Raw genomic sequence first — 17794 nt, 5'->3', positions numbered from 1 at the left:
CAACACATAATGTATGTGTTAGATGTACATTACGAGTTCGAACTCTACAGCAGACAAAACTCTGTAGTTAAGTAAAGGATGATTAAGAGTAGCCAACAACTATCAAGAGTCCATTACTCAAATGGTCACTCAACTATCACAAATTATCGCCGAAAGTCACTTTTCTTTCGTTTGTAACAACAAAGTCATTGAACTATGCCTATTGCACTCAGAAGGTCACTCAACCAGATTTTCTAAATTTTGGATTGCCAAATACCTATTTTACCCTCTAATTTATAAACATTTATCTTCTTTTTAATTTTTTTAACTTTTAATATTATAAATTTTTCTTTTTAATTTATATTATGGACTTACCTATAGAATAAATAAATATTATTAAAATAAAAATTATTTAAGCATCTATAACGTTGGAATAACAAAATAATGAGCACGGTAAAAAAAATTAATTAGAATAATTTGTTCGTAATAATAATTTTAGTATTAACAAAAAAAATTCAAAAATTTATTTACATAATTCAAAATGACAGAAAATAAAGGTTGTAAAATATATATTCCATGCACGTAATATAAAATATAGTTATTTAAATAAATTTATTTTTATAATATACATTATATATTCTTGAAAATTATGCTCAATTATATTATTATGTTTCTACCAACTTTCTGACGACACAAAGTNAATCTTTATTTTCTTTAATCCTGAATTGTGTAAATAAATTTTTAAATTTTTGTTGTTAATACTAAAATTATTATTACGAACAAATTATTCTAATTAATTTTTTTACTATGCTCATTATTATGTTATTCAAACATTATAGATGCTACTTAAATACTTTTTATTTTTTTAATTTATAAAATTTATTTATTCTATAGGTAAGTCCATAATATAAATTAAAAAGGAAATATCATAATATTAAAAAATTTAAAAAAATAAAAAGAAGATAAATATTTATAATTTAGAGGGTAAAATAGGTATTTGGCAATCAAAAATTTGGAAAATCTAGTTGAGTGACCTTCTGAGTGTAATAGGCATAGTTCAGTGATTTTGTTGTTACAAATGAAAGAAAAATGACTTTAGGACATAATTTGGGATAGCTGAGTGACCATTTGAGTAATAGACTCCAACTATCGATCATCGAGTTTCTAGTAGTACTTAATGGTGTGATCAATGGTCAAGTGAGCACAATTATTTGATACTTATGCTAATGGCAGGTGAAGCTACCCAGTGAAATAACACAAACTAGCATGAACACCTCCATCCTTATTATTAAAAAAATAAAAAAAATCTTATTTATTTCCCTTCTAATTTTCCAAAGGATGCAAATTAAAACAAAAAAAAACATGAAAATAACTAGTCCAGTACAACCCTAGAGAATTCTTCGTGACACGTCCAGTTCGTATTTCGCTCATCTTCAACAAAGATTTGAGTTTCTTCCTTAAACTGTAAAAATGGAAACTAAGCCTACAGAAATCAGCAGCTCCAAGATGTTTGGAGGTTACAACAAGAGATATAAACACTTGAGCCCAACACTTGGTTGTTCTATGAATTTCCACATCTTTTTCCCTCCTTCTGCTTCCCCTTCTCACAAGTTCCCTGTAAGTTTTCCACCTTTTAATCCATTTTTGAATTATCTATAAATTACCCATTTATTAACAACCCTTTTGGATTTATGGGTTTTAGTTGCAAAGTTTCATTTTTTTTTTAGCTCAATATTGGAGTAAAATGGGTCAAATGTGCCTGAATTGAACAGTATGATAGTAAATGATTTATGTGATTGACCTCTAGGATAATTCTTGCTGAATAGAATCATCTTTTAACTACCCATTAATTAATTATAGGATTTATGGGTTTTACTTGCAAAAATTTATTGCTCTTAATTTTATATTCTTAGTCTTTTTGTTGCTTTGTTTCCCTAGTCAATGTCTTTGATTGATCTCTTCTTGTTACCTTACAAGTGAATTCTTTTGTTAGTGTGTTCTTTTTTCTTGTTTTTTGTGCTTCTTCCAAATTTTTGTGACAGTTTTTGAGTTTAAGAAAAAAAGAAAGATTTTTTAAACTTGTAGTCTAAAAAAGCTATAGACAGATGTGTTGATATAAATCATCTTTTTAATTGTAAAATGTGAATTTTGAAGTTAAATTGTTTCTCAATATGGAAATGTGTCATTCCTTTTGGGATAGACTAAGAAGGAAAGTGTGTTGCATATATTGGGACATAGGGAGTAAGGTTTTTGCTAGTGTGTTATTTAGCTCAGAATTGGACTGAAATGGGCCAAATGGGCTTAAATAGAACAGAATGATTATAAAATGATTTATATGACTGACCCCAACTAGCTTGTATTGAGGCGTTGTTGATTGATTGAATGTGTTCTTGATCCATTCAATTGTATCAGTTTGATGTTTGTTTTTCTCCATTTGTTAAGTGGTAGGAGTGTATTTGCAATTATTTTATGTGGTGCTATGTTAACTGATGGACCTGTTTTATGTTGGTTATGAGTGTAATCTTACTGGTTAGCTATGTTTACTGATGCTGTATGGCTGCACCAATTTTTAGGTGCTTTACTGGCTCTCTGGCTTAACTTGCACGGACGAGAACTTTATAGCTAAATCTGGTGCTCAACGTGCTGCTTCAAGTGAGGGTGTTGCGCTGATTGTTCCTGATACATCTCCAAGTGAGCTTCTTTCATGATGTTGACTGTAAAACCTCTGTGCCTGTATGGTGAATGTTCATTCATTAGAGATGTTGCGTGTATTTCAAGTTTATTCTAGCCATATCAGTTTTTGCGTAACTTCCTTATTTGATCTGAGAAATATGTAAAGAACTCATTTAGGTTGGAAGAGGGTTTGGCTGTCAATTTTAAGTTGGACTTGCCTTTGACTCAAAACTACTTAAGACTCCGTGTACGCGGGTGTTTGGATTGGCTTATTTTAAGTGCTTATTGGCTTTTAAGCACTTTTCTATTTTTGTGGTGTTTTGGCTTTTAGCTTATAAGCTACTTTTTAAAAGCCAATCCAAACACCCTCTAAATCACTATTTGATAGAGGTCATTCATTTTCTAACGCTAACATCTTTTAGATGATGCTATACTTTTATTTGTGATTGTCAATGAATACAAATTTAAGTTCTTACCTGGTTATTACATGTCTTGAAGCTTGTCAAGGTAATACAGAATTTGACTATACATGAATACTCGAAAAGAAAAAAAAACAGAAGCATTACTTCTATTTAAAATGTAATGCCTTTATCCTGCTATTAAAATTGACTTTTGTTATGTTAAAGTTCATATTGGAGCATCAATAAGCTGCACTTGACCTAGAGTGTGTGCTCCGTCTCCCGCTCTTTGCTTGATTCCCATTGGGCTTTTTTGGGCGTTTTTCACCTTTTGATTTTCTTAAAACGTTGTAGTTAAACTTTCCACATAAACTGGGAGGACTGGGAGTTTTACAAAAGAAGTGCTTATTTCTCTTTTAAAAAATTGTTTATTTCTTTTCCCCATATTTCTCTTAAAAAAAAAAGAACCTTGGATATTGTTGAACAAATATTTGTCTAATTATGGATGTTCTGAGCTTATGCCTAAGAATGATGTAGTGCTTTGACCAGATTTGTTGCTTGTTGCGTCTAAGCTGTTAGATGAACAGGTCAATAGGGAATCATATCCTATTGAGAAAATCATTTTATTTTGTGTTATAGTATGAGTCAGATAAAATCGATTGGTGTAATGTAAATTTGGATCTTTGAGACCTACGTTTTGTGCTAGTTAAGAAATTGCATTTGTGAGGAACGGGATCATACCGTCCTGGTTTAGATGGTGGGGCCCAAGGGGTAGATTGTTGAGTATACACCATGTAGTCATATGTGCTGGAATTTTACTGTCCTGAGCAGCAGACTATGTAATGTAATCACAGAGCAGTGGATGTAGTCCTGTTGCAGTCAAACCTTATTAGTCAACTAGGCAAATCTTGAGTTAGGTGACTAGGCTGCAGGCTCTCATACATGCATGTGTGTGTGTAACTGAAACTTAGCCTGCTATGTGATGGTAATTTTTTTAATCAAGCTATTCTTATTTTTTACTTTTGTACATATGGGCTATAAATCTAACTGGGTATTGCCTGTTCTTATTACAGGAGGCCTGAATGTGGAAGGAGAGTCAGACAGCTGGGACTTCGGTGTAGGTATGTGAAAAATATGTGCTATCGACCTCTAGGTCTGCACCCGTGTCAGACAACCGCACCTGTGTCCGAGCAACTTAGGTTTGACATCTGACAACCACACAGACCATGTGGGAGTTTCAAGGCTTACCTTATGATATGTTTCTTCATGTCTGCTCTATATATTTTCCATTGATGAATCAGTAATGGGGATAGTTATATGGACAATTTGATTTGTTCGCATATATTAGAACTCCCACCAATATGATTTATATGCTTCCATATCCTGTATCTTCCACCCCCCCCCCCCCCCCCCCAAAATTCCCAAAGTTCAAGTAAAAAAAAGCAAAAAAAAAAAAAAATACTACTAGAAACTAACAAGAACTGCTGTCTTTCCTGATGTCCTCTTTTCCCCAATATGAACTTGACATTTGCAGCCGGAAGAAGCTTAACTTACTAAAGATTATGTGTAACACTGGGAATAAAGGATTCTAATTTCTTCAGAGAAAAGTGCCTCACATTTCCTTTTGAAGTTCTGTTATGCTCCATTCAGGAAATATGATCAACCATACTATCCCTTAATTTCTCTTACACTTGAATTACTTTTTCAGAAGGAATGGGTTATTTGCAGTGCCATCTAAGTTTATGATAACTCTTAGCTGAGATGCTTTGTCTGAGTTTTCATAAGCTGAATTGGTATGAGAAAGTTCAAATTTATTTTTTGGAATAGGTGCTGGTTTCTATCTAAATGCTACACAAGAGAAATGGAAGAACTGGAGGATGTATGACTATGTGGTCAAAGAATTGCCGTCACTTCTTCTTGAAAACTTTCCAGAACTTGATACATCACGGGCATCTATCTTCGGTCACTCTATGGGTGGGCATGGAGCACTGACAGTCTACCTGAAAAACCTGGATAAATATAAGGTAGTTCTCTGTGAAATTATGTCTACACATGAACTGAATGTTAGCCAGCAGCTGACTGATTTTATTTGATGCTGAATCCTAAGGTTTGAAATTTTGAACATTTAAAGCTTCTTAAGACCTTTAGTTTCCATATGAATTCATGTGAGCATTCACACGCAGCATTTTGCTTGTTTTCTTTCCAGTCAGTATCTGCCTTTGCTCCTATTGCAAATCCGATTAACTGTCCCTGGGGCCTGAAGGCTTTCACAAACTACTTGGGTGAAAATAAAACTGATTGGGAGGTATGGTCTTTAAGTTTTACTGCATAAAACTAGACATTCTTGATGTGTCTTCATCTTATTGGGATGTTAAATTCTGAATATGCAGGAATATGATGCTACCTGCCTTGTATCAAGGTTTAACAATGTCTCTGCTACCATTCTTATTGATCAGGTACGGCTAAATCTCTAATACAACGGATGATTTTCTCGAATTGAGCCTTTGAGTAGTTTGTTGTTAAAATGTCTCTCTATCTTCTATTTACAATATTATCAAGGGACATGAGCTTTCTGCAGTTGGTCTTAGGCTTTAATGAGTACAACTGGGATAGCATCTTGCTCAATTCTGTTGCGTGGAGGTCTTCCACCTTTACAAGTCTATTGAAAAAAGAAAGGTCTTCCACGTCTATGTAGCTTCTCTTGCTTTAATCTGGTTGTTGCCTTTCAACCGGAAGAAACAGAGCCCTTGGTAGCTCATCCTTGTTATTGCAAAAACAGCTAAGATTGTGACAATTTGAGAGCTTAGATTTGGCCGTACCTGAAGCTTGATGGTGTTGGATTAAAAATGGATGCTCATTTGACCAGTGTGAAATTTATCAGCTAGTGATAATATGATACAGTTAACAGGACAATTTTTCAGCTATGTCTTTCCAGGTTTCTAAGTTCTAACAGTGTCCTCTGACCAAAGCTGCTTAGGCTAAGGAGATACGTCCTGACACCTGTCACGCCAACACTTTTTGGTCTTTAAAATCCCATGACCATAAGAGATGGAACTACTAAGTCTGGAGGTGATATAACTACTTTGTTGTGCCACACATATTTAGCTGTTTGCTTTGTGGAGAAAATAGGAGAAAAGTTTAGGTTCATGATTTCGTATATTTTGAATTAGAATTGATTGTTGGGAACTTGTGACAAGGAACTGTGTGCGCTGTCAAAATTCAACTTTAGCTGCTTCCACCAAGAAAAGCATTGTATTTTGAACTGCTGAAGGGCAAATAAAAGGACACCATTGATGTATTATAATCAATGGTGACGGGTAAGGTATGCGTACATCCTACCCTCCCCAGACCCCACTTGTGGGATTCTCACTGGGTTTTTTGTTGTTGTTGTCTCTGCTTGCAAATGTAGAATAGAATGGTTCCTAGATAGCTCGCTATACGTCCTATATTTCCTATGAATATATGACCTAACATATTTCTCAATTTATTTGAACTTCTGATTGTTTTTATAATGTAGGGAGAGGATGACAAATTTTTAAAAGATCAATTGCTCCCACATAAATTTGAGGAGGCATGCAGAAAGGTTGGCGTTCCTTTGCTGGTGCGGTTGCAACCTGGTTATGATCACTCTTACTATTTCATTGCCACCTTCATTGATGATCACATTCGTCATCATGCCCAAGCCCTTAATCTTTGATTTGGTTAAGCTTCTACTTCTGTTGAAGATTTTCTGGAAATGTAACGAGGGACGACTTAAGCAAGCTAATAGTGGTGCACTTTTCGTGTGGCAGAAAGTATGTTGAGGTACTTAATGAGTTGTACTATCAAACAAGTGTGAATTTCCTATCACATTCTGTGTCTGTGTTTCCCGTTGCTCTTGTTACAGTTTTTTCATTTGCTATGACTCATCAGTGAGATGTAGTAGAGTTAAGGATGTAGTATAAGTCTATCAAGTTTTGCAAATAGTGCAAATCCATCATCAAGATCAATGAAACATGACAATAAGCTTCCTCTTAAAGCTTTAAAATTTTGGTGTGGTCCAAGAACATCCACTCTCATGAAGATTCAGTCATAAAGTCCATCTGAAGTGCGTTTTTTTCGAGAAACTGCTCGAGTTTTAGCAAAAGCGTCAACAACCTAATGAGTATGAATAAGATCTTTTTCGATCTTACCGTCTATTATGATTCAATTTTCCTTAGTTTTATGCTTAGGTGCTGCTACGGAATTTTATGTTCAGCTTGTCAATATATGGATACATTTTTTTTCTAGCAATTATTACAACCAAAATTTTATAACATTTTGAATCACTTCAATCTAACACGGACTCTAGGGGAACAAAAAAAGTAAGTATTTACTAACACCACTAAATGGTGTCATGAAATGGTAAAAGCTTCTTTTAACTAGAAATCTCTCGAATTCGGGTCACGGGACGGAAATCATATTTCTAATAGAACTGGAAAACCCCCATAGTAGTCTTCCACGAAAAATTTAGCTTGAGTTACAAATTGTTAAAGCATTGGCTTTTAATGTTTAAGTAATTGGAGCAATGTGATGATAATGACCACAGTGCATATGAGAAGCATGAGTATGCAATAGATGATCAATATCATCTTAAAGAAGCAAATCTAATGGTTACAACTATAGCCCTATGAACATCAAGAATTCTTCTTTTAATGGCTCTATAAGATCATTTCTTGTGATTACATTGTCAACAAAAATATCTCCTCCAGGAGAAAATTTTGCCAACTATTGGCTGATTACATTAACTTTTACTATTTAACAAAAAAAAAGTACAAATGAGTGCCTACTGTACATCACCATGCTTCAAGTATAGCAGCCAAGAAGTCTCGTGCTCGGAGTCCTATGAATATTCTGTACAACCAATATACAATTCTGCACTTCCTCATTCTGCTACTGCGTTTTTCCAGCAGAACAAGTTTCTGCTGTCCAAGCCTGCACTTGAATCCCTCAGGGAAGAAAGAGTCGGTACCTCAACAAAAAATAAGACATTTGTCGTACTATCAGCCAGCTAACAGATTATTATGTCTTACTGCTTCTTCCTCAGCTCCTGCTCTCCCACCACTGGTGCTGATATCTGACAAAGAATAGTTATGGTTCCCCTCTCGGTTCATAGGAGGGGTGGCAGTAAATGCTGGTTCAAGGTTCTCGTTGACACTCTTAGTTGGCCTCTTCAGTCTTTTTGGCCTTTGTTGCATGTCAATGTTTTGTAGGGAGCCATCTATATCATCTTCCATCAGTGAGTTGGGTGATAATGATTCAAGATTTTTCGGATTCTTTTGAGGCCTCGATTTTGGGGTTTGTTTGTCGGTGGAACCTTTCCTCTGCACATAATTATGAATCAAGTCAAATTGAAAATTGTACTATACAGTTGAGCTTGTTCATTGTGCAACAAGAAGAAGCTAAGGCAATTATTTTGAAACGAGTGTACAAGTATAACTTAGCCATTATATGCAGCAACTATAAATCGGGAGGTAACTTTAATGCAGGAAAGAGTAACTAGACAACCTAAGTCCGTGAAAAGGTCAATATCAGAAACAATATTTGCATCTGAGAAGTCATCACCTTTTTACTACTTGATTTTGCTTTCCCAGGATCAAGAGTGTCATCCCCATTCCCAACAGATTCACCGTTTGTAAGATCTTCTAATGATGCATCACCATCAGCACCAATTCGTATGCCTTTGGTGCCACCTTTCCTCTTTTGTCTTTCTTTAGCCTGCTAATGATCCAACACCATATTGCTCAACTAGAAACAAGAAATAAGCTGAAAAAAGGGAGGGGAGGGGGTTGGATAAAAGGGAAGTAGGAGAACTAATTATCATAAGGAGATTCCGAACACTATTCTAATATCTCACCTGAAGAGGAATTTCCTTCAGTTTCTGCTCCAATTGTTTATCATCAATCAGCAAAGAGACGACATCTTCTGGAGCCAAAAGGTCACCCTGAACATGTCCTCCTGTCATGACAAGCTGTTGCACGGTATTCTTCTGACTAGCTCTCTGCAGAATTTTCTCTTCAACCGTCTCTTTACAGATTAAGCGATAAACAGTAACCTGCAAGTGAAATAATACCTCTTTACATAGAAAAACATGATCACAAGACGAGAGGGGCCATTTGCAAATATTATAGTGCCGTTTCACCAGGAAAATGTGATACAACAATCAGAAAAAAAGAAGGAATATCGAATACATGGAAAAGGTATAAGAGAAACACTATCGGCAAGAAAGTGACCTCTGAAGATAATGATAGGTGGAACTTTTTTATTGCTCATTTTAATGTCTGATAAAAGAAATGCCGGTGCATCCACTACCGGAACTTTTCTGCATAAACTAACTGATTAGCTAAACTGGATTATCTTAGATGCAAACAAGTTCTTAATCATCCTTTACGATTTCTTCTAAAAGCAGCAATGACCAGGAAAAGAAGACAAGATATCGTTATCTTTAGAAATAGAGCTTCATGGTCCAAAAAAGAAAATGTAGAAGTGGAAAACCTACATCCTTAGTTTGACCCAGCCTATGAGCTCTATCCATTGCCTGTAAATCTAAAGTTGGATTCCAGTCACTCTCATAGAAGATGACTGTGTCAGCAGCTGTCAAGTTGATACCAAGGCCCCCTGCTCTTGTGCTCAGCAAGAACACAAAAATGTCGCTCCTACAAGGAAATCAACATTACTCAGTACAAATATAAAAAAACGGATTATAAGTTCCTTCGAATTCAAAACATACCGATGCTGGAAATCTTTGACCATGTCTCGTCTATCCATTATAGTGGAAGATCCATCAAGCCTCAAGTACTTATATTTCCTGTAGTGCATGTAGTCCTGCAAAACAAGTGAAAATATTAGCAATCTCACAAGTGAAGAGTTTCTTTATCCTTGCAATTTTAGATCCATTACAAATGAAAACTTTCCTAGTAATGGGGTTATGTTGCAGTAGAAAACATACTCTGGTCTTTGCAAACTGAGTCCATTATAAGACGAATGTAGCAAATAGAGGAACCAATACAGGAGTCTCAATAACAGCTTCGTATAACTTCATATAATAAGAACTACGAAGCATAAAGCATAGTTATTAATGTTGTTATTATTGTTGTATGCTTAGCTTCACATAGTATGCTCAGGAAACTACTCCATGATTCAATCTAACCTAAGCTTGGTAGGAGTTAGGACGTCAAAAGAAAGCGACACTCAGAACTCATTGTTTATGCATGGGCGGGTCTAAGTATCTGTTATCAAACAGTTATTCCAAGATGAGCTACAAGCCTCTCCCACGCATTGATGGCGGAAGAGAACCTGTACTATAAAGCACCAAAACACGGGAAAAGATACTACATGACAAACATTATAGCAGTGCTTAATTTAGCAACACATGGTTATTTTCGATCAATTTAATAGCTTCACAAAAGTTTTACATGCAAGCTGCATTTTGCATTTATACCAGCAATGGTTAGTGAACCAAAGCATCATGGCTAAGACTACCAGTAAACTTGCTTTCCCTCAGAGTCTCACTCTTTTCAACTCTCCAAAGCTAAAACCAAATACAAACATACAGTTGCACAGGCAGAGAAACTGCCACTGCTACTAGCATCATAGCATTACAAAAAGACAAATCTAAACCGCCAAGGAGCAGCAGAAAGATTCAAATACCTCTATAATATCCAACATTTTTGTCATTTGTGCAAAGAGAAGAACACGGTGATTCCCTGCCCGCAAGCGCTTTAATAGTATGTCAAGTGTTTGAAGCTTCCCTGAGTCCTGTAATTACATAGGACATTTAGATACTGTATGTGCTTAAAGGCACATAGATGTATTAAAGAGGAAAGGAAAAGAGAAGGAACACATCAATGGAAAAGATAGCATACTGTTAGCATCTTTGCAGGGTCAAATGGTTGCACAGGTGGACATGACCCGAATATTTTGTATGTAAGCTGAAGAGCAGGTTGTGAGACAGGTAATTCAGAGTCTATCTCTTGTATTAAATGGTGTGTGACACCTGGCTTCCTAGGACCATTATATTCTGATGTGCGTGCAAACCCAACCAACAACCTCTTAATCCATGGATGGTGTAGTTCCTCGAGCATTTTGTAAGCAAAATTTCTATCCGAGCAATGAGCATTTATCTACAAGATACATCTGGTAGATTAGTAACCAATTGCTTATGCATGGAGAGCACAAAGTAAGAGCAAACAATGTAATACCACTTACAGGGGGTGCTCTTGTTCTAGGAATGAAGGAGTATATGGAATGTAAGAGATTAACATTAGATAAAAGCCTATCCTGATGTTCCATGACCAAAGCTTCAAATGGTGCATCACCAGGACCTGTGGCAAGTCTTGTTCTTAATAAATCTGTTCCTTTCCTAGATGGAAGCAATAACATTCGTGTCACTGCTCTTACTTTGTCCCGTCCAAGGTGACTAAAATAGGGATCATCATCCTCAGACTCCATCAGCAAGTCCAAAACTTCATCTGAAAATTGTCGGTTGCTTCTCACAATTGAGAATAACAATTTTTCCAAGAAAGAACCAGTTGCCGAAAATGAAACCTCCATAGGTGACATATCAATTAACCGAGTAAAACCAAATGTTCCGCTCCGTATATAGCCAACATCTGACTTGTGTACTTCTTGCAGTATCGAGCGGTGAATATTCTCCGGAGAATATATGTTAAAGTACTTATCAAATAATTCTTTTCTTACACCTTGGGCCATAGTTGAGTGAAGCATGCTCGATCTGAGAGCTTCCCGGTAAACCAGCTTTGGTATCTGAAGGGATTTATACGAAGAGTAAGTTCAATAAGCATGAAATTTCCTGATTATTAAGAAGTCCTACTTAGCCAACATTTCACCGTTTCCACATGCATATATTGAGGAATATCAGCAAGAATCATCTTGCTGAACTGGCTCTAGTCGATTCAATTTATAAATTTGGATTTACTTGACATGTTCTAGTAAAATTGAGCTCCAGAGTAAACAATAACTTGTTCTTCGCGTTCTTTTGTGATAGTTTCTACATAATCTTGCTGAACTGGCTCTAGTCGATTCAATTCATAAAATTGGATTTACTTGACATGTTCTAGTAAAATTGAGCTCCAGGGTAAACAATAACTTGTTCTTCGCGTTCTTTTGTGATAGTTTCTACATAATCTTCTATTTTTCTGTAGATAAGTGAATTTTATTGACAGTAAGCGAATAGGGAGTAGAAAGAGGTAAATAGAACTGTAGACTGACGCTCCAATCAACATAATCCAACCAGCCACCTATGCATTATCTCTAGTGTAATCCAGAAGTGTACAAAAAGCACAATAGCATAAATCTGATCAAGTAATTTCTTATTCCATCACATGGCCTTCGATTTGGTTCTCTCCACATTGTCCGCATAACAGCCTATGGGATTACATTTTAACCTCTGCCCTTCCCCTTCCAGCATTGAAGAGTTAAACAACAGTCTTAGACTATGCATCTTCTTGATGCTTTTTTAATGGAACACCTTACTTCATCAAAAAAAAAAAACAGTCCTAGACATTGTATTGTTAGCACCAAAGAGAATCTCAAAAAGTCCATAGCTGTGTTGCTATGTTACAGAGAAATGAGTAACGATTAACCATCTTCACCACTCCTTCACATAAAAAATACCAGCTGATATGTCTTGTCAAATTATCTGCAGAAAATAGTGTTCCAAGCAGCTCTCTCAACAAGGAAGTTGATGCCGCAGTTCCAGGTGGTAGAACGACGGTGAGGTAGGAAAAGTAGTGCCGGCATGATGGTGGATGAAGAGTGACAGGGGGGAGGTTGTAGCAATCTGAAAGGTTTTTTTATTGCGGTAAACAATCCAGCTAGGATAGTTCCCTTTTTTGGATTATTATTTGGTCTCAATTCCACTTTTCATCGTCTCATTTGTTTAATCTCCATGTCATCTGCATTTGAGTTTCACGTGCCTGGAGACTGTTAATATTGTGTTTGATAGGTACATTTTGCACATAGGTTAAGTGTTCAATAGGTCACACTCGAGGTGTATAAATGAATTTTTTTGACAAGTTCAAGGGGCTGTCTATGCACTATGCCATTAAATGACTGCATTGAATCAGGCAGTTTTCTGTGTACATATAAACTAATAATACCAAACAAGAAGCATAAAGAGATCTAAGGAGTACCTGGTATGTAACAGCACTTCGACCGCCAGAATAGAATACATCCTCCAGTTCCCCGAAGGGAGGAGGTAAAAGTGAGTTTGGAACCTCTCCAAAATAGAAGTAAGAAGTTCCTTCATTTCTCTCAAACAGCTCTGGATGGTTGCACACCTGGCATTTTCCAACAAGAGAAATAAAAGCACTTGGTGAAAAAACTTTGGAAAAAATAACACTACTATGGAAGGTCCACCATAAAATTATCAGGTGATGCAACACGAAAGAGCAGTAAAGAAAGAGATCAATCACCTTCCTTAGCTGGATAACAATATTCATCAGGTTTAGAATTTTCTTCTCATTGAGATGCCCACGGCTGCTATCAAACAACTCAGCAAGGGATATCTTGTCTTTTATTGCTCGATAAAATGCCTGCTGGCGAGAACTCAACTTACAGTGCACTGTGATTTCAGTTTTCCCAGTCAACTCAGAAACCACATCCTTTTTAACCCGTCGCAGCATGAAGGGTTTTAAAATGGCATGCTGTTCAGAAGATTCAGAAAAGAGAAATCCATCAAGAAGGAAAGTCTAGTTACCTAAGAAGATATTAGACTTTACCTAAGAAGATATACTAATATTATTCAGATTAACAGAGAGAAGAAAGATGGAGATATTATGACAGGATTTGATGAATTACCATCCAAAAAACTCCAGATAAGATTGACATCCATGAATAACAACAATAACCACATAACAAGGATGTTTCTTCTAACTAATTACTAGAGCGATGTTCTTGACACCAGAAATATACAAGATGAGAATATGCAAATAAAAGAAACTTATAAAAGAGTTCATGGATTGTTCTTGACAAACTAAATATAAAGATGACAATGTGTACTATATGTCTATTTTTAGTTAAGTCAAAATGACAGGAAACATTCTTCAGAAAGAAATTGAATTGTTGTAGGTCATAAGGCAGCTGTATCTTAGAATATTGGATTGTCATAAACAACTACAAAGCAAAGATCCCTCACCAGTCGGCTGAGCTGGTGCTCGTTCAATGTTCCACCATGCTCTGCGTGGTTCTCAATTCTGATCAGAAAGCACAAAGAATTATCACCAGGATGGACAACTGATACATTAAAGCAAGAAACACCTTACACTGAAACATACATACCCTTTTGAAAACCATTCGTTGAATTGTTCGTGGCTATCAAATAAAGTAGGCATAATAAAGTGGAGGAGCGCCCAGAGCTCAGCCATGTTATTTTGAACTGGAGTACCAGTCAGAAGCAAACGGTTTCGACAATTGAAACTCAATAATGTCTTCCATCGTATACTGTCAACCAGAGCACAACAAGATCAAATGAGAGTGAGAAGTTATGATCAACAACTTGTTGCCTTATTCAGATTATTCAACAGGTGCAACAAGATACATGGATGCACAAACTTAAATGAATAAATAAATGTGCCAGTGTTTTAAATTGTGGCATTTGAGAAATGAAAGTTAAATCAGTATTTGAGGTTCCTGTCATCATTTTTTTTTTTTTTGATTTGCACCGGGTGTCCGAGTCTCTAAGAGCCCCGACTAATCCCGGGGGTGCACAGGCCTCGGCAAGGAGTTTCCCGCAAGTGCACCACGGTTAATTCAGGTTTTACCCAGTCCGATGGCCCTCAGAAATTGTTTGCACCCAGTGGGTTTCGAACTTGAGACCTTGAAAGGGAGCAAACCCCAAGGCTCAAGTCTATTGCCACCAGGCCAACCCCTGAGGGTTAGGTTCCTGTCATCATTTTCATCCCCTGTTGATTCTTACTAATGCTTATTTGACACGGGTAATCAATAAAAGAGTACCTGAAAAACAGCTCTTGTATCTATGCTCCAATATTATAGATGGAAAAAACAAAATATTTGTATATCCACAGGCATGGAAAGCAATTGAAACTCATTAAGTCAATTCCAAGCAGTAAGATTTCTAAAACTAGAAAACAAAAAGACAAGACAAAAAAAACCTAAAGTAATCCAAAAAATATTATTATGGTCTAATGGCAGTAGTTCCATAGCATGTGCATATCTGCTTCCGAGCTTGTAATTTTGGTTAGTTAAGGTATAGTTATTTTTTGATATTCTTTTGCACGGGTAATGATTACACATTCAACTCAGATCTTATTAAAAGTTGATCAACTTATAACCTGTGCAATCACATGATATGGACACTGAATCATATGAGCGAAAGAGAAAACGCAAAGCTGTTGTATATGATTTTCTTCAGCATGAAGCATTACCACAAGACTCCATATACTATAAAAAGAATCGTTTATTGTGCAAGTTTTAGCAAACCAGCTCTGAGCTCAGACCAGAAGTTTTTCAGATAATTGAAGATAGAGTTCAGCATGTTTTGGCTTTACAAGGAAATCAAAGTGATATGTTGTTGTTCCCAGTAACTAGTGAGCTTTCCAACGAGAATAATACTTTGAATAAGTTTGCTAGCAACTAGAAAGCAAGGTCCTGGTACTCAACAAGGAATTGCTTAGACGCTTTAGCTTCCACCACATTCCAGTAAATGATCTTATTAATGTGGTTAAACCAAACAGTAGGACAAGGTTTTCAAGGCTGGACCACAGACCTGTTTGCGCTTTTGATTGCCTGAGCTTCATCCAGCACCATATATTGCCATTTGACACGTCTGAAGTATTTCTCATCAGAGACTAGCAGTTGATAACTGGTAATGAGAATATGGAATCCAGCATCCCTGAAATCAAAGTCTGGTTAAATAACCAAGAAGAGGAACAAAATGCTAACAATTGAGGTTGCACTGCACAAGAAATGCTTTTTATAATTCAGATATAATTATCAACTTCATTACCAACTGCATTGGCAATTCAATACCGAGATAAGCTTGGTTCACCAAAAATTCCATTGGATTTTTACAAAATCAGGATCTCAGGCCTCCCCGTGTTTAAGCAGTTGCTCATTCTTCTGACTAACAACTTTGATTAAAAAATTTAATTAACTCAGACTTCTTGACATTTATTTGATACCCTCCGCCTCCCCATCCCCCAAACCATCCCACCCTTTCTTTGCTATACTGGTCATACTGCCATATTCCTAGGTGCCCAAGCCAAAAGCCATCATCTAACCTATGATTGACTTTGATGCTTCAAGCAGCTCAGTTTTATGAAGCAATATTTGCCTCATCAATATTCATCATCAAATTAAAAGTGCCTTACCAAGCAAGAATGTCAATGAACAAGAAAAGAATAGCAAATTCAGCTAAAGGATTATAGACCAATCAGCCTAATCGGAAGTATCTTTAAAATAGCTGCAAAGTTACTGGCTGAAAGATTGAAAAAAGTGATTAGGAAACTTATTTCTGGACTTCAAAATGCCTTCATCAAAGGCAGGCAAATCACAGATGCAGCCTTAATTGCCAACGAAGTTCTTGACTGGAAACTGAAGAGAGGGGAATCAGGCATCCTATGTAAGTTGGACATAGAGAAGGCCTTTGATCAACTCAACTGGCAATTCCTCATCACAATGCTAAGGAAAATGAGATTTGGTAATAGATGGATCTACTTGATGCCACTAATGATATTGCCTCATCCAAAAACTTATCAGTGGAGTTTACAGGAAAGAGATTACTCCAGCTATATAAAAATAAAAGACAATTAGCCTTGAGAGTGTGGATTAGGAGTTAATATTCCATCAAAACCATCTTCAATTCCTTTCTGTCCAGATACACCAAAAAATACAGGCAGGGAATCACTTTCCAGATCTTCCTGACGGACCTACTAACTTTCCAAGAACTCATTATGGAGCTAACAAACACACTTTTGAATTTACTATCTTTTGTGCTATTTGGATCTACTTGATGCCATAATGATATTGCCTCATCAAAAAGAGAAAGCAAATTCAAGAAATGAGGGAGACATGAAAGAACCAAAAGTGTAGGCAAGTCCACTACTCCTGTATTATGTATAGTAATAACCAAAGCCAAATGAAATTACCGTCGATATAGACGTTTTGGGTTAATATTCTTCCGAAGTACCATTCGCTCTTGTAACCCTCCCCAATATGGAAGAGTTTTTAGATCAGGGCNTGATATTCCCCCTTGCTATAGCACCACAGTTCCTCAACCCAGGCTCACTACACGAGACCCAAGCACAAGACCACACTGTCTAAGACCCATAAGCCACTGAATCCTCTCTCAAATATTCCCAGAAATACCACATTCCAAAATACTTTACTCTGAAGAACTTCCTGCGAATCTAAATCCGTTACCTTTACTTTCTAGATACTGATACATAGAATCCCATAATTAACATAAAAATACCACAAGTCTTGACCTTTTCCAATGAAAACACAGTCTCTAACCACATACACAACCTTAAGACACCTGATTGTTACATGTAGAATCTTGAACACATTAAAATCATTCTCGAGAGTCATTTACTTCTTATTCAAAGTGCAATTCACCTGATCAAACGAACATAACCACCCGTGCCTCATCAGCACTCTGACACCGCAGGATATGACCTCATCCCAATACAAACAAACATCTTCCTGCTCCATGCACCGAGCATTCTTTACCAACAACAGCTTAA

General features: G+C 36.4%; 2 protein-coding genes across 3 annotated transcripts; one reads left to right on the top strand and one right to left on the bottom strand.

The window, feature by feature from the left end:
* The first annotated feature begins 1261 nt into the window (after positions 1–1261).
* Positions 1262–7108, top strand: LOC109218969 (S-formylglutathione hydrolase). Its single transcript, XM_019383371.1, has 7 exons — positions 1262–1596; positions 2553–2670; positions 4124–4171; positions 4878–5074; positions 5257–5355; positions 5441–5506; positions 6568–7108. The coding sequence occupies exons 1-7, from the start codon at positions 1450–1452 to the stop codon at positions 6745–6747; spliced, it is 855 nt and encodes a 284-aa protein (XP_019238916.1). The 5' UTR covers positions 1262–1449; the 3' UTR covers positions 6748–7108.
* A 528-nt stretch (positions 7109–7636) lies between these two features.
* On the bottom strand, positions 7637–17282 carry LOC109218966 (DNA helicase INO80). Of its 2 annotated transcripts, none has more exons than XM_019383367.1 (14): positions 17198–17282; positions 15817–15942; positions 14370–14531; positions 14227–14284; positions 13505–13735; positions 13223–13369; positions 11277–11834; positions 10934–11191; positions 10719–10826; positions 9799–9893; positions 9568–9724; positions 8926–9123; positions 8634–8789; positions 7637–8392 (listed from the first exon to the last, which is right to left on the bottom strand). In XM_019383367.1, exons 1-14 carry the CDS (start codon positions 17239–17241, stop codon positions 8072–8074), a joined length of 2619 nt encoding a protein of 872 aa, XP_019238912.1. In that variant the 5' UTR covers positions 17242–17282; the 3' UTR covers positions 7637–8071. The 2 variants fall into 2 exon arrangements, with proteins under 2 accessions (XP_019238912.1, XP_019238913.1); XM_019383368.1 differs by having other exon boundaries at positions 8634–8786.
* Positions 17283–17794: the final 512 nt, after the last annotated feature.

This window comes from Nicotiana attenuata, unplaced genomic scaffold (genome assembly GCF_001879085.1).
Source record: "Nicotiana attenuata strain UT unplaced genomic scaffold, NIATTr2, whole genome shotgun sequence".
In the NCBI taxonomy this organism is placed as follows: Eukaryota; Viridiplantae; Streptophyta; class Magnoliopsida; order Solanales; family Solanaceae; genus Nicotiana; species Nicotiana attenuata.
Note: the sequence above shows the minus strand (reverse complement) of the source record. Positions and strands in the feature narration are given on the sequence as shown.

Coding starts and splice junctions, on each gene's coding strand:
- LOC109218966 (XM_019383367.1), bottom strand. CDS start 17,241: ATGGTACTTCGGAAGAATATTAACCCAAAACGTCTATATCGACG. Junction 14,532..15,816: donor GCAATCAAAAGCGCAAACAG/GTCTGTGGTCCA, acceptor TCTGGTTGACAG/TATACGATGGAAGACATTAT. Junction 10,827..10,933: donor ACCCTGCAAAGATGCTAACA/GTATGCTATCTT, acceptor ATGTAATTACAG/GACTCAGGGAAGCTTCAAAC.
- LOC109218969 (XM_019383371.1), top strand. CDS start 1,450: ATGGAAACTAAGCCTACAGAAATCAGCAGCTCCAAGATGTTTGGAGGT. Junction 2,671..4,123: donor TGTTCCTGATACATCTCCAA/GTGAGCTTCTTT, acceptor TTCTTATTACAG/GAGGCCTGAATGTGGAAGGA. Junction 5,507..6,567: donor CTACCATTCTTATTGATCAG/GTACGGCTAAAT, acceptor TTTATAATGTAG/GGAGAGGATGACAAATTTTT.